Source organism: Sorex araneus, chromosome 10 (genome assembly GCF_027595985.1).
Source record: "Sorex araneus isolate mSorAra2 chromosome 10, mSorAra2.pri, whole genome shotgun sequence".
In the NCBI taxonomy this organism is placed as follows: domain Eukaryota; kingdom Metazoa; phylum Chordata; class Mammalia; order Eulipotyphla; family Soricidae; genus Sorex; species Sorex araneus.
In genome coordinates, this window is record NC_073311.1 from 17482060 (window position 1) to 17501083 (window position 19024).

General features: G+C 36.0%; 1 protein-coding gene across 1 annotated transcript in view; it reads right to left on the minus strand.

Moving 5' to 3' along the window:
* Positions 1–15681: 15681 nt before the first annotated feature.
* KCNC2 (potassium voltage-gated channel subfamily C member 2) overlaps positions 15682–19024 on the minus strand; it is a 222478-nt gene continuing 219135 nt past the window's right edge. The window contains exon 5 of the mRNA XM_055118002.1: positions 15682–15928. Within this exon, the coding sequence (XP_054973977.1) occupies positions 15807–15928 (122 nt within the window). The 3' untranslated portion in view covers positions 15682–15806. The remainder of the gene's footprint in view (positions 15929–19024) is intronic.

Below are 19024 nucleotides of genomic sequence, written 5' to 3' on the forward strand. Positions count from 1 at the left end.
ATAGTTAAGAAAAATGTTTCTAAATAACATAAAAACCCAATGGATATACGTGGAAATACACCTCAATCAGATAAGAAACAGATACAGTATTAAATTTTGCATTTTAATGCTAACTGATACAGTTTTCATTATGTCAGGTATTACCTGAGCTGTAAGCTCCTTAAGTTCAGTAATTTGGTTTGCTACTGAATCCAGATAGAATACTTGAATATTGCAAATTTAAATTATTTGTTGAATGAGTAAGTAAACTGGAAGATAAAGAGTCTAATCTCTCCTCAGAATGTCCTTTGTGATAAAATTATCCATATTTTTTTATTTGTATGCACTTATTCATAGCTTTTCTTAGCTTATGTTATGAAAACATTTTCCAAGGGAAAGAACAAAAAGCTCAGATAGTGGCTAATAAAGTAACCTAGCAGATTTTATTTTTTCTGTTTTAGCTTTTGCTTCATTTTGGTTTCTTTTGCAGGGGTGTTGGGGGGGGCGAGGGGGCGAGGGGGTGAACATTTCATTGAACAACATGTGGCCCAGAGTAAACTGGAAAGCTTACCATATGGGTGAGTGTATATCTTTTGAAGTTTCACTGTTTCACTGCACAGTAAAGTTTTATGAGTTTCCAGGAAAACAAATGAAAACAGTAATTCAGATTCAAGTCTAACTATCTCTATAGCCTTAATTTTCATTCTCACTCATAGCCTAGTCATCTTGGGAGCTCTTATTACAAAGTTTATATGCCTGAATCAATAGAGTGTTTCAAGCAGCAATGCTGTTCAACCCATCGAAAAGGTTTGTACTGCAGAGGACAGCAGAAGGTCAACACCTATTTCAATTCATTCTTATAGCCTTAGAAACCAGCACATTTTCCCTGCTTCTTTATCATAGGTCCCTTAATTTTCAAATTCCACAGAATTTATAAATTAGACAGGTCTCATCAGCCCCTAGACCCAAGATTCAATGTGTATGTTCAATATCTTATAATAAATTTATTATTGATACAACCAGTTCTTTTAATGACAAATAAGCAACTAATGTATACTGTTGCTAATAGCAGAATTAAAAATCTTTAACATATGTTATATATACATATATATAATATATAGTCACATTTGGGAAAAAGGGATCTGATCCTATAAAAAAAGATGTAAATTAAAACTAATGGGTAATATTTCATTATTGAGGGAAAAAGTTTAATAGCCAACAAAAAAAAGTTTGAGAAAATATAAGAGAGAGAGAGATTGAAGTGAAATAAACAAAAAAGGTAAGTTTTTGAATGGGTATCTTAAAACTACCTAATTCTAACTCTTATGTGTTATGAACAGCATAGGAAAGCCTGGGGAAATTATGGGAATTCTGTGGAATTATGAGCAATGGAACTTTAGGTTATTCAGTATTTTTAGGTTAGTTTTAGTTCTGCACCCCACCCTCACAGCCCCCAATCACATCAGTGGTGCTCAGAGTTTAATTCTGGCTCTGCACTCAGGGATCACTTCTGGAGGTCCTGGAAACCACATATGGTGACAGAGATCGAACCCTTTCTTTCCGCCATGTGCAAGGAAGGTGCCCTACCCACTGTACTCATGCTCCAATCTTCTTCAGTTTTGTTAGTATGTGAAGTTCTACAATTGGCATAATCAGTGTCAGTATTGAATGAATAAATTAATATTTAAATATGTAAAGTTCTAGGACTTCTCTGTGTGTGTGCTTGTAAGTAAGTGCATTATATATATTCTAAGTGATTTGAAGTTAAATTCCTAGGACAGAGTCCAGTTGGCATTCTGGTTTCTATTCCTGACTTGAAGATGTTAGGACTGAGTCATACATTAAATCCTGTCTGCTTCTTTTTATGGATAAAGAAATTCTACGTATATATTATATATATGCATGTAATGTATGTATATAAGTATGTACATTTATGTTTTCTATAAGCAAATGAAAAGGAAGGAAAATAAACAAAGCATCATAAAAGGGAAGAATCCAAGTTTCCCAGGTCTAACAAGTCATAAATACACAACAAAGATTGCAACCTCTACAGCTACAGAAACCATGATCCATTGTCCAAAATCTTACAGAAAACATGACCCATTGTCCAAAATCCTAAGAATGATTCAAATCCTTGGGGAACATAAGTCTATGCTGAGAAAATGCAATCTTGTCTTTAGTTAAATAGTCCCCTCACTCCATTTTTAAAAAATTATTTGACATGTAGACAACCTCAGCTGTTAAGACAAGGTTAGAGAAGGCATATATTTTTGGATCTTCTGAGTCACTGCCAACTAAACTTTTCTGATCTATTATTTGTTGTTTTGTATTCTCTAGATTTGGACTCAGGACATAACATCTTGCACCTGACTTTTCAAACCTTTTTGAAAAGCGGATTTGGGCTCTCTGAAACCAAACAAATATGGGTATGAAAGGGGTTATGAGAAAATATGGGTCACTTTTAGAAAAAAACAGAAGATAATTGAAAGTTATAAATCAAATATTAACATATCTGTGGAATTTGTGAATTGAGATTAGCATAGCTACCAGTTTCAAGCCTTGTTCTTCTCTCTTTTCTTTTCTTTTCTTTTTTTTTTTTCGGACATTGTGGGTGTGCATGTACTTGTGTGTATGTACATTGTGAAAAAAAATAGTAAAGCAATAATGGCATTAGTTTGGCTAGAATACTTTAATATCTTAGTGAAGAAGATAGCGTATTGGCTTTTAAAGTGAAATCTAATTTGTTTTCCTGGTTTGCATTTAGGAGATAATAGGAGCAGACGTAAAGTGGTTGCCTAGCAACTAATTACCGCTAATAGGAAAAATCTTGAAGGCAGCCTTGAAGAAAGAACCCTAAACCAGTGGATCACAGAATTTACATTGTTGCAAAGGGCAGTTGGGTTTTTATTAATCCAATATCATTATATGATTGATTGATAACAGATTATGGACAACTGAGCTTGCCTCTTTAGGACATAAAGCAAGCAGCAATTTTCCATATGCCTTATTCAATCAAGTGTTTGCTTTCCTTTCTGTCACACTCAGTACAGAAGACGTAAAGTTGAGTATACTTTCTAAAGGAACAGGTGACAGAAAACAAATGGTAAAGCACAGAACCAGGAAACTGCTTGCGAGAGCCTTGCCAAGTTATGGGGAAAGCAATATGGAACAAATGCTGGGAGCATGATGCTGGAAGCTAATTGTATCTAAAATAAATATTTGTGTCATTACTCAGCTAAAAACTCAGAGACTATTGTGGGTATACTAACGTCAGGGAAATTATATTAAACAGATATGCTTTTATAGCATAGAAAAATAGATATGTTTTATAGGTAAATTTCCTGCTGTTCCCTCATAGACATTTACAAATTTTTTTTTAATTTATTTTATTGAATCACCAAGTGGAAAGTTTCAAAGTTCTCAGGCTTATATCTCAGTTACACAATGTTCAAACACCCATCCCTTCACCAGTGCCCATATTCCACCACCGATAAAAACAAAAACAAAAGCAAAAACAAAACAAACAAACAAACAAAAAAAAAGAAAGAAAACAGTATACATCCCACCCCTCACCCCCCAACCCACCCCATACGTGAGTGATAATTTCACTTCCTTTTCTCTTTACCTTGATTACATTCCAGATTTCAACACATAACTCACTATTGTTAGAGTTTCAAAACAGACTCACTATTTTTGTTGGAATTTATCCCCTAAGAATACAACTCTATTAAGAGGGAAATATTTGATAATAAGTTTTCCACTGATGAGAATGAAGAGATAAAATGTCGCATGGCCGCAGTAGCAGCCACGCGGTTTACAGTTTCTGTATTATAGTAATTAAGTCCGAGAAGATTTTAGTTTGAAAATGAATCATTTCCCTTCCTGGAACAGCAGTAGCCAAAGTTAGTTCACAGTCTCCATACATGGGTGCAAGCACTTGCTGGAACCCCAATTCCTAAAGCTGTCTCTGGTTCCCGCTCGTTCCACATCCACCGGCTCTGCAGAGGCATGGGCACCCAGGCCGAAAACCCGGCCGGCCAGAGCCAAGCACCGGCCCCGGCTGGGGCTGGCCCTGCATCCTGCAGCTGTTTCAAGTTCAAAGCACACATTTTTTTTTTTTTTATCGCGCCAAAAGTTCATACCTTCTCCAGACATTTACAAATTAACTCATCAAAAAGTGCAATCCGGAATACTTTACAAGTAATGCATGTAAATTTCTGTGTTTTTTTTTAAAGAATTGGAATTTCTAGGACCACTGATATGACTCAAGTGGTACAGTACATGCACATTCAATGTGTCTTCTTGGCCTTACGTTCCACCCCTGATTCTGCATGAGTTTCTGCCCTCTGAATCTCTGTAGATAGCCCTGCTCGTCCACAAACACTGACAGGAGTCATACACACAGAATTTTGGCAATACTGAGCAGTGTTTCTTGGGGACTGTAACGGCTATTTCTATAGAAAAAGGAGTTTCCCATTACAACTTCTATGACTCCAAATGATCATTCTGTCATCAAGTCTGCAATGGGATTGTGACAAAAGAAAGAAAACAAGAAAAATGCAGTTTTTATAACATAAATTTTGACAAAATTGTGAGCAAGAGAAAAGAAAGACTAATTCAAATTAAGTGTCCTTTCCTGGGGCTGTGGGGATCTTTTGCAGATTTGCATCACTTATAGTGAACTGAGACACTTCTAGGACTGATTTAGAATTCCACTTTTAAGAGAGGTTAGAACTCCAAATAGGTCAGATAGCAAGTCTTTATTGAGTGACTTCATTTTGTTTTGTTTTGTTTTTTAACATGTAAGTTACATACCTAATAGAATGGTATGATTATTCATACTAAAAATATGCGAACTTGTCACACTTGACTTCTCCATGATTGACCTAATCTAAATGTAAAATTAAAAAAAAGATAAATAGAATTGCAAATCAGAAAATTTAATCACTCTGAACTGCTTGCTATTTCTAGGATGACATATGCCTTTTCTTCACTTCATTATAAATATTGTTTTCTCTTTTGTAAAATAACTTTTCCAACTTGTCCACACAACTTCTGGCCAAGATTCAGCTCAGACATCTTATCTTTTGCTAAGTTATCTCTTTTATTGACCTTAAGGAACATTTCTGTTTCACGTGTGTGCTACTCAATATAATACACATATCCTTAATGTACAGTGTGTGGAAAATGCTGATTTGATTGTCTCTCCTTTCTAGAATGTATGTTACTTGGGAATATAGCTTCGTTTATTTTTTTTTTCAAATACCCTTCTATAGTAACAGATCAACTATTACCCCAGCAGAAGTTTCATAAAGTTGTATAACTTTAGGAACCTAGGAACATAAAATTCTTATTCTTTTGAAATATTTTGTACCTTCTTGTAGTCGTGAGTACTCTTTTGTCTCTTGATCATGCCTGAACCATGCCCGAACTATCAGAGAAAACAAGTATAGTGAGGGGGAAATCAAAGCAAAGCAAAGCAACAGCATAGATCTTCTACCCAGACCAGGAGGTTTGAAGTAACTTATTACATCAGTGGTACTGGTGGTACATTATACTGGTTTAAGACTAATAATAACAAGTCTAGCATTTGTTCACTCAGCTATTGCCTTTATTACTTCATTCTATTACTGCAACTTTAACTTTCTACTACTATAAATTCTAGCACAAGTGTCATCTATCTTTTATTTACTTGTTTTTTTGCTTTGTTTGGGGGACACCCTGGCAGTGCTTAGGGCATACTCCTAGCTCTGCTCTCAAGCACTCCTGACTAGACTTGAAGGACAATGTGGGCTGCCTAGGATTGAAACTGAATTGGTCGTTTAAGCCCTCCACCCATTGTACTATTTCTCTGGCCCCTCTTTATTTTAATCTTAAGAGAACAATGACTCAGTAAGTATCCTTGATATTTTTTTATTCATTAGCAGCTTCAACATCTACTCAGACTTCGAGTTCTTGTCTACCTTTCTAGGAGCTCTTTAAAGAGTTCACTTATCATCTCATCATTGTGATTTATTACTATCATTTTGTTTACCAACTGTCTTTTTTGTTATATATCAGAGACAGATGTTCAATCTGGCGTCATCCCCAGCTGCAATCAATGCACATAATACCAAAGCTCCTTGATTCGTTTCAAATATTTTCCTGTTTAGAAACAGGAAGAAACTTAAAGATTATGATGCCAAATTTCAAGTGATGGTGCTTTATTCATTTGCATTTCTCAATATCTTGATTTTTTTCATATTGATCTTCAAAAAAATGAATCCATGATGCTGAAATCTGAGAAGTGGTCTAAAGAAAAGGAAATTAAAATTGTGACGAAGCAGTACAGATTCTATACATTTTACCTCACTGTGAGTAACAAAATGAATCTGTCAAAGAAAAACTTAGACATGCTGGCTATGAGATTAAAATAAATCCTACTAGGTAATAATATTTTTTACTTTCATTGTTGTTTCCTATTTATTTATTTTTAATAAATGTTTTAACTAGAAAAAAAATGTTTTCAATTGTTCTTATATATGATTCTCATGATCTGTAAGAAAAACTAAACAAGAATGTTTTCAGAGTAACTATTGTACACAGAATTGTCTTCTGGTAAACTAATATAAAAATTTCAAAATGCATTTGATATCATAAATATCATCTATTCAAGATACTTAACAATTTCTCAGGTACTATCTTGAAATTTTTTTTCTTATAATAAAGTACACAGTCTACCTTCTTAGCAAAAATATTATTTTGTTTTTATATGATTCCTACTATCTTTATTATTTGATTAGTACCCATTGATCAAACCTATGTTGAAAGAAACCTATGCTGAAATAAAACAAAAATTTATTGTTTATTGAATGTGGCTCTGCTCTAAATATTTCTACTTCCCATTCTTTTGAGAAAATCAAAGCACCTAGAACTTGTACTTATAACTGGTGAATGCTGAAAATAATAACTTTTTTTTTTTTTGCTTTTTGGGTCACACCCAGCGATGCTCAGGGGTTACTCCTGGCTTTGCACTCAGGAATTACTCCTGGCGGTGCTCGGGGGACCATATGGGATGCCGGGGATCGAACCCAGGTTGGCCGCGTGCAAGGCGAATGCCCTACCCGCTGTGCTATCACTCCGGCCCCTGAAAATAATAACTTTTTTTTTTGCTTTTTGGGTCATACCTGGAGATGCACAGGGGTTACTCCTGGCTCTGCACTCAGGAATCACCACTGACGGTGCTCAGGGGACAATACAGGATGATGGGAATCGAACCCAGGTCGGCCGCATGCAAGCAAATGACCTACCCGCTCAGCCATTGCTCCAGCCCCGAAATGGGTAACTTTTAAAGGACCTTTCTGAAAATAAGCATAAGAAAATATATGTAGATGATTTTTCAAATTCTATCGCTTTTAAAGCTATGTTTACTTCACTCTTGTTATTAATTATTTATGTATAACTACTTTATATAATTATTTGTATATCTGTTATAAAAACCCAATATTTAGAAAATTGAATAGCCTAGTCCTACATTGGTTTATACTATTCTATTTAAAGATATATCAGAGAATTTTTAGCTGTACTTGCACAGGATATATCAGGAAGATAGAATGAGGTAAGTGTTTCTCAAAGTGACAGTTATAAGTGAGTAAGACATTGGGAGATGAATCACATGGTCTTCATATTGATCTGAATTCTTGGAGAACATAGATCATAAATTTGAAGGAGAAGAAAAGGCATTTCTGCAAATAGTTTTTAAGCTCCTAAAACTGTCCTTGAAATAAATGGAACACCAAAAATGTTGCTTTACCCTAAAAGACTCTAGCCTCCAGTTCTTGGCAGGATTCCAAATTTTTCTTCCCCTCCCTCCCTCCCTCCCTCCCTCCCTCCTTCCTTCCTTCCCTCCCTCCCTCCTTCCCTCCCTCCCTCCCTCCCTCCTTCCTTCCTTCCTTCCTTCCTTCCTTCCTTCCTTCCTTCCTTCCTTCCTTCCTTCCTTCCTTCCTTCCTTCCTTCCTTCCTTCCTTCCTTCCTTCCTTCCTTCCTTTCTCCCTCCCTCCCTCTCTTTCTCTTTGTCTTTCTTCCATTCTTCTTTCTTTCTCTCTCTTTTTCCATCCCTCCATCCATCCATTTCTCTCTCCCTTCCTTGTTTTCTTCTTTGTTTCTTTCCTTCTTTTGTTTTTGGGTCACATATGGAGGTATTTCATGCTTAGTCCTGGCTCTGCACTGAACAATCACTCCTTTCAAGGCTTAGGGGACCATATGGGGCATTGGTCCCATACTGGCTACGCACAAGGCAAGTGCCTACCTACTGTACTATCTCTATGGTTCCTAATATCCAAAATCTTGAGACTTCTTAACCATTTTCTTCAATCAGTATGTCTTTAAGGAGAAAGCAATGAGATATTCATTCTATGTAAACCCAAGGATTTAGGTTAGAAAAGGGCCTTTGCTTTCACTTACTAGCCTTAAACCACTTATTATAAGCAAGCAATTCTAAGTATTAATTTATGTTCTGTAATATAGAGCTGATGGAAGAAAACCATTCACAACTCTCAAAATTAACTTGCCACAGGGATTCATAATACAGTGAAAAATTGAAACCACTGCATTTTCCTCTGAGTTCTATTTTAAAGGCTAGTAGAAATTATTTTGGAGGCCCAAGAATTTGTACAATGGGTAGAGCATTTTCCTTGCGTGCAGCTGACCTGTGTTGGATCCCCCACACCCCATCCCATATAATCTCCTAAGACCTCCAGGAGTGATTCCTGAAGGCAGAGTCAGGAGAAATTCAGGAGCATGGTCAGGTGTGGCCTCCAAATTAAATGATGATAATAGTAATAATAATTTCATTAAAACATCATGTTTTCTAAAAATTATTCTGTTGCATATTGCATTATATTGTATTAGAAGGCACTGAACACTAGGTTTGATTGCATTAATTGGTAAGCTGCTGGAAGTGTATGCCAAGCACACACATACATACACAGAATTTTGAATCACATCTTTGCTACTTATTTTTAGATTTTATCTTAGTTAAATAACTTTGGTCATATCCATTTCTCTGAAATTATTTTTTTCTTTTGTAAAGTTTAAACAGTGGCAGCAATTTGTTATATTATGATGTTAGGAGAGGATAAATTGCATAATGCAAAATTTTTATGCTACCTGGAGATGATGAGTAGTCAAGTACGCAAGCACTCTGAAGTGCTTTCTGTTATGCCCAGAGGAGGAGTCATTATTAGGTGAGATTTATCCCTTCATTCAGGCAGACAACGCCAATACTTTTCAAGTATTCTACAAAGATGGAAGAGATGAAAGTCATAAAATATATTCCCTAATCTCAGGTTATGCATAACCTCCAAAAGGTAGTAAATTTAGCTCAGGTTGCTCATAGATATGTTTTAGTAGCTATCATAATTTACATGTAAAGTTTGACTTGAACAGCCTTTGAATATACTTTTCCATTAGGCACATATTTTATCTTTCTTCTTTTATTTATTCACGCACAGTTTGTGTACTTACTTCCTAATGGCCGGGAGATACAGGTACTCCTTTTCTTAGCCAAATGAATAAACTAGTATTTCTGCTTTACCTATGTTTCTACTTTTAAAACTTTGAATTCTTCTGAAAGCTGTTAGATTAACACATAGGTCATCCATTCCTATTTATCTGTGTCCCCCAAAGGGCTTTTGTTTTCCATACCCACTATCCTAAGGGATAATTCGGGCTTTGCACTCAAGGATCACACTTGGCAGAGTTGAGGTGCCATATGCGGTGCAAGGGATGGAAACCAGGCCATCTTCTTATGAGGCAAACACCATACCCCCCACTATCTTCCCAGTCTTTTTTCATTTTCCCTTTAATGAATATAAGCAGCTCTAAATTTTCTTGCATATGCAGTATTTCTTTATAGTTTTGCCAAAATAAAACACTGTCATAAAGGGTATATTTCTTTTACATTATCCTGAAACTATCATTTTTGTCAAATTCAGTAAAGTATTTTACATCATTACTACTACATTATTCCATTCTTCACTAATTGCTCTCTTTCTGAATATCCATAGCATTTCTAATTACTACATCATCCATTTGGAAATGGAACTCCATGTGCAAGCTTTTATTTTCATAACTACCTAAAAATACAGTTTTTTTTGAAATAAAGAAATTTGTCTCAAATACTTTTGTTTCTAGACCATGTCTCACTGAAATCTTGATGAAATAAATTGACAATAAGCAGCAAAATATGGCATAAATCACTATGTGATCTATAATGTATGGTCTAATTATAGAGAAAGTGGATAAAAAACAAGATTACACACATCTTTTACACAGGAAGATTTACAGAATGAAGAACGATTTGTCTAAATTTTACATTGTTTAACATAATCCACATTTTAAAAACTTATAAGCCTTGAATTCAGTCCATAGTAGTCAACTCAAAGCCCTGCTCTACTAATTATAATAATATTACCTATAATGTTACATTATACATGTTTTCAAAGAGAATTATCCTTATATTGCACTTAATAACCTCTTGATTTTTATGGCTGAGGCTAAAGCCTCTACTCTATTGAGCCACACAATCAATGCCTCTGAATATAAAGCAGGCTTTGAGAAATTGTATGGACATCTAGAGACTATTATCCTATAGTTTTGTCTAATACAAAGCTATCTGGTCTGCAGCTCCTTGAGTCTCCATGCAATTCTTAAGAGACTACAGTCCATTACTTCCATGTACAACATTTTAAGAATATATTTAACAATATTTAGGTGCCTCAGTCATCCTTTGTGGCTTTATACTATGTATCACTGTCACTGTATCACTGTCATCCAGTTGCTCATCAATTTCCTCGAGTGGGCACCAGTAACATCTCCATTGCAAGACTTGCTGTTACTGTTTTTGGCATATCAAGCCACGGGTAGCTTGCCAGGCTCTGCCGTACAGGCAAGATACTCTCGGTTGCTTGCCAGGCTCTCTGATAGGAGTGCAGGAATTAAACCCAGGTTGGCCATGTGCAAGGCAACATGCCCTACCTGCTGTGCTGTTGCTCCAGCCCATACCATGTATATGCTCATTGATCTTTCTATTTTTTAATGGGTCACTGCATGGTGACCATATATTTTCAAATATTTCCAAATAAGAAAATAAAGCCATATAGATTTGTATATATGTTTATATGCATGTTTATGTATGTGTGATTTAATAAATGACCCTCCAAATCAATGATTTTTTTAATTTAATTTGAGGTGAAAGGGAATCTACAAAGCATGCTCAGGAATCCTGGGTGACTCTGCTCTATCAGTAGCCAGCTGACTTGTGGTTTAATGTGAGAACCCTAAGATATTATACAGTATGGGCCCCACTGAGCTGGCATTACTTGGACCACCCAGGTAGTACCAAGGACCATGTAGTATTCAAGATCAAATCTGGATCAGCTGAATACAAAGCAAGTACCTTAAGACTTATAATATTCCTTGGACTTCAAAAGATCTTTATGTGTATAAATCACAGGCAGTAAGTAGATTACTGTTTAAGGTTCATTGAACTTCAGGCAGAAGATCAAAATCCATTTTATGTTTTCTCAGTTAATAATGATATGATTTTGCTTAAGTCTAGTAACTACTATAAGCATAATGTTCTTACTAAGTGTAGTTTAGCAATAATATTTACCAAAGATAATTGGTAGGTTCAAATGGAATCTTCTAAAGTAATGAACTTGTGATCATTACACAGGCATCCATAACTTAAACTTCAAACATCGATAATAATAATTAACCAGGTTATCTAAAGAACAAGTTACATTGAATAAGAGTAGCTGACATGGAATCATGCTGAATCAAAGTAAAGATCTAAATACAGGAGAAAGAGATCAGATTTTTTAAATTTAATTTAATTTTATTTTATTGGGGGGAGGGGTAGGAGCCATACCCAGATGTCCTTGAGATATACCCTTGACTCAGCACTCAGGGAAAATTTCTGGTAGTGCTGGGGTATCACTTGTGGTGCTAAAGATGAAATGTGGGTTAGTTGTGTGCAAGGCAAATACTTTGCCCACTGTGCTTTTGTTCATCCTGGAGTTAAAACTTTTAATGGTAAATATATAGTAACAAAGAAATTTTGAATAACCAGAGAATTCCATGTAGAGAAAACAACAGGTAGTGAATGAACACATAAATGACATAATGAATGCTGCTTGGATTTTATCCTAAATATTCAAACTGTATCCGAAATTCAAGGTGTCTAAGTAGAAAGGGAGCAAATGCAGAACTAAGACCTATACATTTGCTGTCACCAAGGCAAGCAGATGGGAATCAAGCACTTGAAAGACTTCATAGTGAAATTTCAATCTATTCATGAGACCATTAAAACTAAACGGTGAGATCCAGTCATTAGAACAATTGGTTAGTCAATGAGAAAGAAAATAGAACCCAAGTAGTTTTGTTTTATTTTGTTGAATAAATGCAATATCATGTTCTAAGAATAAGTGGTCCAAATCTCTGCTGTATCACAGATCATCCAAAACAATCTTTTATTTCAGTATTGATAATACCTCAACATTTAAGTTGGTACTTGCATATATATCAGGATGACCAGAGATGGTTTATACTGCTGGTATTCAAGTAATTTTATTCATCTCTGTTTTATTTTTGTTCTCTGTGATTTTACCATGTTATACGTGAGAAATTAATTGAAGTGTTCAATAGTATAAAATAAAACTGTGGGAGGTAAGAAGATAGATCACATATTCCGGGTCTGGTGCTTCGGATGAACAAGTTTCTCTGTTGACTCTTCACACTATAAATCATCACGAATCACTGCATTTAGCTCCGGTAGACACCAGCACAGCTGGACCTGAGCAGCACCATATCACTGGTCCTGAGAACTGACACACGAGACTTGCATAACTAGTTGAGAAGCCATTTGCATCACCAGGACTGTTTGGGAACCCTCTAACTCCCCACTTCAAAAAAAAAAGTAGCAAATTATTTATCAAAGTCTTATGAGGAGTAGAGTAGATGGTCCAAAGTGTTGAGAATATGCTCTGCATATTGGGGCCTTTGGTTAGACGCCTGGTGCTGCATGGCCTTCCAAGCATTGTAAAGAATAAAGAATTACCCAAGAACCAAGCTGAGAGTAGCCTCTGAGCACTTCTCAGTGCAACCTCAAAATAAACAAAAAACCATAAAAAGCTTTTGATATTCCTAAGCTTCTAAATTGGGCATCTAGGCATTTGTATGTCAGAAAAATTTCTGAAAAAAGTATAGAGTGAGTTGAAATATAAAGAAGAAAATTGTTAAGTGGTCAGGAAGACAAAAGAGGAAGTTCAAAGGCAAGGCAATCTTGAGAGCAATAAAAATAATATAGAAAAATTAAAATTTTAAAGTTAGATTGGCTGGATATTTAAAGCTGTGTTTACAGGCCCTGACAAATATTTTGGCCCTTTAAATCATGACACTCTTGTAGGTTTTGAAGAAGTCTAATGTCTAAATTTACATCTCATAGAATATCTAGCTTAGTGTGAAGGAGAGACTTAGTGGTATAGATTAGACATATGGAGTAAAGCTGGGGACTGTTGCAAAAGGAACAAGAGCATTCTGTAGGCAGCAGAGAAAAGGAAGAAGCAAGAGAGAGAAGACTGATTTGAAAAGGATTTTTATGATGCAAAAGTATTCTACAATGCTTAACTCTATATATTCTACAACGCTTAACTCTATATTGTAGGAAATGAGAGTGCAAAGAATATCAATGTTGGAGCTTCAAAAACAACCAATTGGGGAGAACAAAAATGAGTTCACAGAGTTTAACTTGGAGGAGCTTTGGAAACATTCAAATGAGGATATTGAAGTCCTTGTTGGAATATGTCTCTGGAGTTCAGAAAATTTACTGCTATAAATAAAAAATTCTGTGAGCAATACATATATGTGCACTAGTAGAATTTTTGATCAGTATTCATGTATGTTTAACTTTGTGAATCACTATTGCCATATTGTGAAACTTTTTTTTTTTTTGGGTCACACCCAGCGAGGCTCAGGGGTTACTCCTGGCTTTGCACTCAGGAATCACTCCTGGCGGTGCTTGGGGGACCATATGGGATGCCGGGGATCGAACCCGGGTCGGCCGCGTGCAAGGCAAACGCCCTACCCACTGTGCTATCGCTCCGGCCCCCATATTGTGAAACTTTTGTCAATAGCTCATAGTTAGTTTTGTGCATTGACTGGAAAGAAAATGTTTGGTCTTATTCCAAATTAGAATATGAAGCTGGAACAACAGTACAGTGGGTAAGGAGTTTACCCTGCACACAGCCAACCCAGTTTTGATTTTTGGCATCTTACCTGGCCCCTTGAGCCCACCATAATTGAATCCTGAATGCAGAGCCAGGAATCAGCTCTCAAGCACCACTAGGTGTGGACCAAAATCCAAAACAAAATAAAACCAAAATTAGAATGGTGTTGAATAGATGTAACAAAATATATGAGTCCAGGAAATGAAAAATACTACTGAAAGTGCATTGAACTGTGGATAGTGGATTCTAGTCAAAATATAATAGAAAGAAACAAATGAGAAAAAGTGGACTTATGCCAATGAAGTCATACAACATGCCAGTGAAGGCATACAAAAGCAGGTGGAGTGGAGCAAGTTTGAGATAAGAATGTGATATGCTCTCGTTACTGACTGAAGAATAATTCTTATACGTGGTAGTAATATTTTACATAAGAATGAATGGGATGATGAATTGGGAAAAAAGTATTCATTTGGGGTAGATAAAAAAAGTATTCATTTGGGGTAGATCAAGAAACCATATTAAGTAGCCTCTCTGCCCCCCCCCCCCAAAAGTTCATCTGCTATTTCTTAAGAATATCAACGAAAGAAGAACACATACTGGTCCAGTAACTTTAAAAATATCATCAAAATAAACCCTATGGAGTCATTCAGTTTCGAATTTCAATGCCAAATATTTACACATCAGAGCATAGGACCTTTGGATATTTCATATTGCAGCTTATATTATACCCATGCCTCTCATTATCACAAAAATGTAACAGAAAATATAGCACTGCAAACTATCTATTTTGGCAGTTTTAATCATAAGGAAGCAGTGAAGACAGTTACAGGATATTTCCTAGTAGGCTCTTGGATAGAGAAAGGAAATGTAATTAAGATGTTGAATAATTTAATGACATACATTCTCTAGAGCATATCAACTTTTACTGCTGTTGCTATTTCCAGATCCGACTTTCCAGCCAGTGATTTTTTTATAAGTTGTGATATTCACTTGAAACCTTAATCAGACTCATGGATGCATCTCAAAGACGAAAACTAGGGCTTTTCCCTCTACCTAAAACCTTAAACAAGAGCTGCTGTGTCAACTGCTTTCAGGCATTCTGGAAGGCAAGCCAAGAGAATGCTTAGGAATAACCTGGCAGGCCGTTTATTTATCTTAAAAACACTGGTTACACAGGCTTTCTTTGTAAAATTTTTACACTAACTTGTCAGGTTTCAGATTAAGATGGAAAAATCACTAATTAATACTATGATATCATAACAGTCTACCTATTGCCATCATCTGAATTAGTATACCTACAAAGAATATTAAAAGTGACATTTCACACCCAAGTTCTGTTTTAAAGAGTTTTATTAATTTCCAACAGATTTTCTGTGCTATTCTGTTAACTTATTTGCTAAATGCTACCATTTGAAACCAACACTATGTATGTTTTATTTTTCCCTTTGTCACTTGCTTTAGAGAAATATCTTCATGCAATCTCAAATTGTTTGTTTTGCTTCTGTTAACCTCCTGATTGTCAATTTGTAGTTGTGCCTTGATATTCTCCAAAATGCCTCTTCAACATTGCTGATAATTAACAGCCACAGTGAAGTAAGATACAGGACAAAGCTCATCACTGATCTCCAAGCCACGGCAGGCAGAATCTGTAAGATAACTGCAGGGAGGTACAGATATGTTACCTGCAGAGAGAGAATTAAGGTCACAAATGGAATTATACAGTTGACCACATGAACTTAAAACAGGAAGACCATTATAGATTACCCCATGTCGGGGTCCTGGTCAGTCGACCCCCACACACTGGAGTATGATCCCCCGAAGTCCCCAGACTTATTCCCCATGGAAGAGGGAGTGGGAATGGGAGAAGCCTCTGCCCAGGCCCTCTGCTCACCGCGGGATTCCTGCCTCACCCCCGTGGAGAAAGAAACCGAGAAAGAACATCCCTGAGCAGAGGGTGGGGGGAGTCTGATAGTCAAGCAGTTTATTGACTCTTACACCGGGCTTTTTATGCACACAATGGGGGATAAGGGGGGCACTCCATGCATGTATCATGCTTATCTCCTCAAGCTCAGTGCAGATGCTAGTTAATGATTTGTATTCCGCAATCTCAGGGCCGGGTTAACTAGCTCAGGCAAATGTTAACTGTCACAGTCTTCATCCCACTGTCTCCTCAACCAAAGTGGCTGTGTGTGTGGAGTGATGGAGCAAGCCCCTGGGCCCCTGCAAACAGGGCTGGCTCTTGCTTTCAGGGGCAGGGGGTTTGGTCAAAGTCTCAGGCTGGCTGCTGAGTCTCCCAATAACCCCAAATTAATTTCTAGGGTCCTCTAAAGTAAAAGGAGGAAGTAGAAGAGAGTGTCAGACATATTTTTATGGAGCAACACTACCAATTTTGAGAACAGAGAAAGGGGCTTTGAGTCAATCCATGTAAGAAACTTCCAGAAGCTGGAAAAGGAAATGCAAATAGATTGTGTCCTAAAGACTTTGGAAGAAACAAGACTCTGGAAGAAACAATGCCAACACTTTAATTTTAGTCATAAAAGATACACTTTGGAATTCTAACTTTCAGAACTCTATACTAAAACTTAGCATTATTTTATGACTAAATTTGTCAAAATTATGTCAATAATAGAAAACCAATACACAAATTTTATACCTATGTATCAATAACAATTCTAGCCTCTGTATTTTAATCTTCAACAACTGGCACTAATTCTTTTTCCACAACAGTGACAGACACTGGAATCAAAATAACTCCTACTAGTTTACTGTATAGGTATTTGGGTTTACCTTTACTCAGAAACAACACTATAGTGTTAAAACGTAGTGCAACCATTGAGGAAAAATGAACGTTTTTTGAGATAATTACACTTCTACAGAAACCATAAAAATGGGTCAATTTTCTGAAATTATCCCCATCCCCATGTCACTCACCTGTCTCTTTCATCTGTGAGGATGGTTTTTGATATTCAAAATTTTATTTTTTCATTGCTTACTGAATATGCTTGCCCTTAAACTTTATCTATAATAAAGTCTAGTACTGTTATATTGTTTTCTGTTGTTAACTACTGCAGGTTTATTGTCGTGTTTCATTTTACCTTTTTTGTCAGCGGAAGTTTGGGCCACATCCATCAGTGTTCTGGGCCTATTCCTGTCTCTGTGGTTATGGGTAACCCCTGACCGTGTTTAGGGATCACTATGCAGTGCCCAGGATTGAACTGAGATCAGCCACATGCAGACAAATGCCTTACCTTCTCTATTATCTCTGCAGCCCTAGAGCTAGTATTGTATTTGTTTTCCTTTTCAGTTGTTGTTGATATGGGCTACACCTGGCAGTCCTATGGACTGCCGCAATTAAACCTAGGTTAGCCCAGTTGCAAGTCAAGCATCCTATCCTCTGGTATTTTATTTCATATTGAGAATTCCACAAGTAATTGGCAGAAACATGATGATCATCTAATTTGCACAAGTAAATAACAACCCTCTAAATGCACATAACTAATTTCTAATATAATAATCTGGATAATTTGTCACAGAACCTTCCTAAAAATTACTAAGTATAATAAAAGATGGGAAAGAAAATTCTGAGAAATAGAATATTCAACTTGTATGATACCATAAGCTATAAATATTTCTGTATGTACCATCTTACCTAATACAATTTAGCTATATCCTATTGAGCTAATAATTTTTCTTAAAACGGTTCTGAGAAGTCTATCAATCTCTAGGTTAAGAGATGCTTCCTGAGCATGCTTCCTGAAAATAGCTTATTCTCCAAAGAAAATTAAATTTTTCTAAAGGATATTACCCAATTTTCCTATCATTTATTTTTTCCTTAGAGAGTAGAAACTGCGTTGGTATGCCAGATGTTAATTTTTTTAAAAGTTAATAACAACCAATTTATTAGATTATGCTATAGTACTTGATGTACTTGGTGCATAATTTCCGTGTTTGTCCTAAGCTATAGCTATAGCTTCTGTACTATACTATTATATCCACAGGCAGAACCTCTGCTTTTTGGAACATAGCTAACAGTTTGATGGACAGCAGTGAAAAGTATTCTAATCATCAATTTTTGATATCTTTAAACGCATAAGCTTTTAATTCCAGGCAGAATGTCCTAGTTAGAAAACAGAAAAACAAAAATAGATAATCTTGACGTACTATTATAAAAATCATTATCCTAATCGTGCAGCGCAGGTAATTTTTTTTAGAAATATACTTAGAAGAATTAATGTAAAAAAAAAGAATTAATGTATTGATGTTTTAGATAATGAGCATGCTTTTTCCCCTTAAATTATTTTCTTTGAAAATGATGCATTATAGTTTTCAGAAAATATTAGAAATAAACCATGATCATTCATTTATTAATTTATGTTGCTAAGGATGATAGTTGTTTATAAATTTTAAGAATCTTATGTATCAAATCCGAAATTAACCCACATTACATGGAGAGCAGGCACTGATTTCTATAGCCCTTATCCCCGCCCACCACCCCACCCCCAGTCAAAAGGGCAGGCAAGGTTTTCAGGTAGCAGCTTTATTATGCAAAGAAATTTACATATAAGGCTTGTCTTGTGTAACCACAAGACTAAGTCCCCACAACCCCACCCAAATCTTAGAAGTTTATATAAAGGACCTTGTAGGACTCAGGTCTATTACAACACTATTCAGGTAGCTGTAATGGCATATTATTATTTTATTTTATTGTTCAATTATATTGTTATTTTGTATTGGGCTGGAGCGATAGCACGGTTGGGCTTTCGCCTTTCACTTGGCCA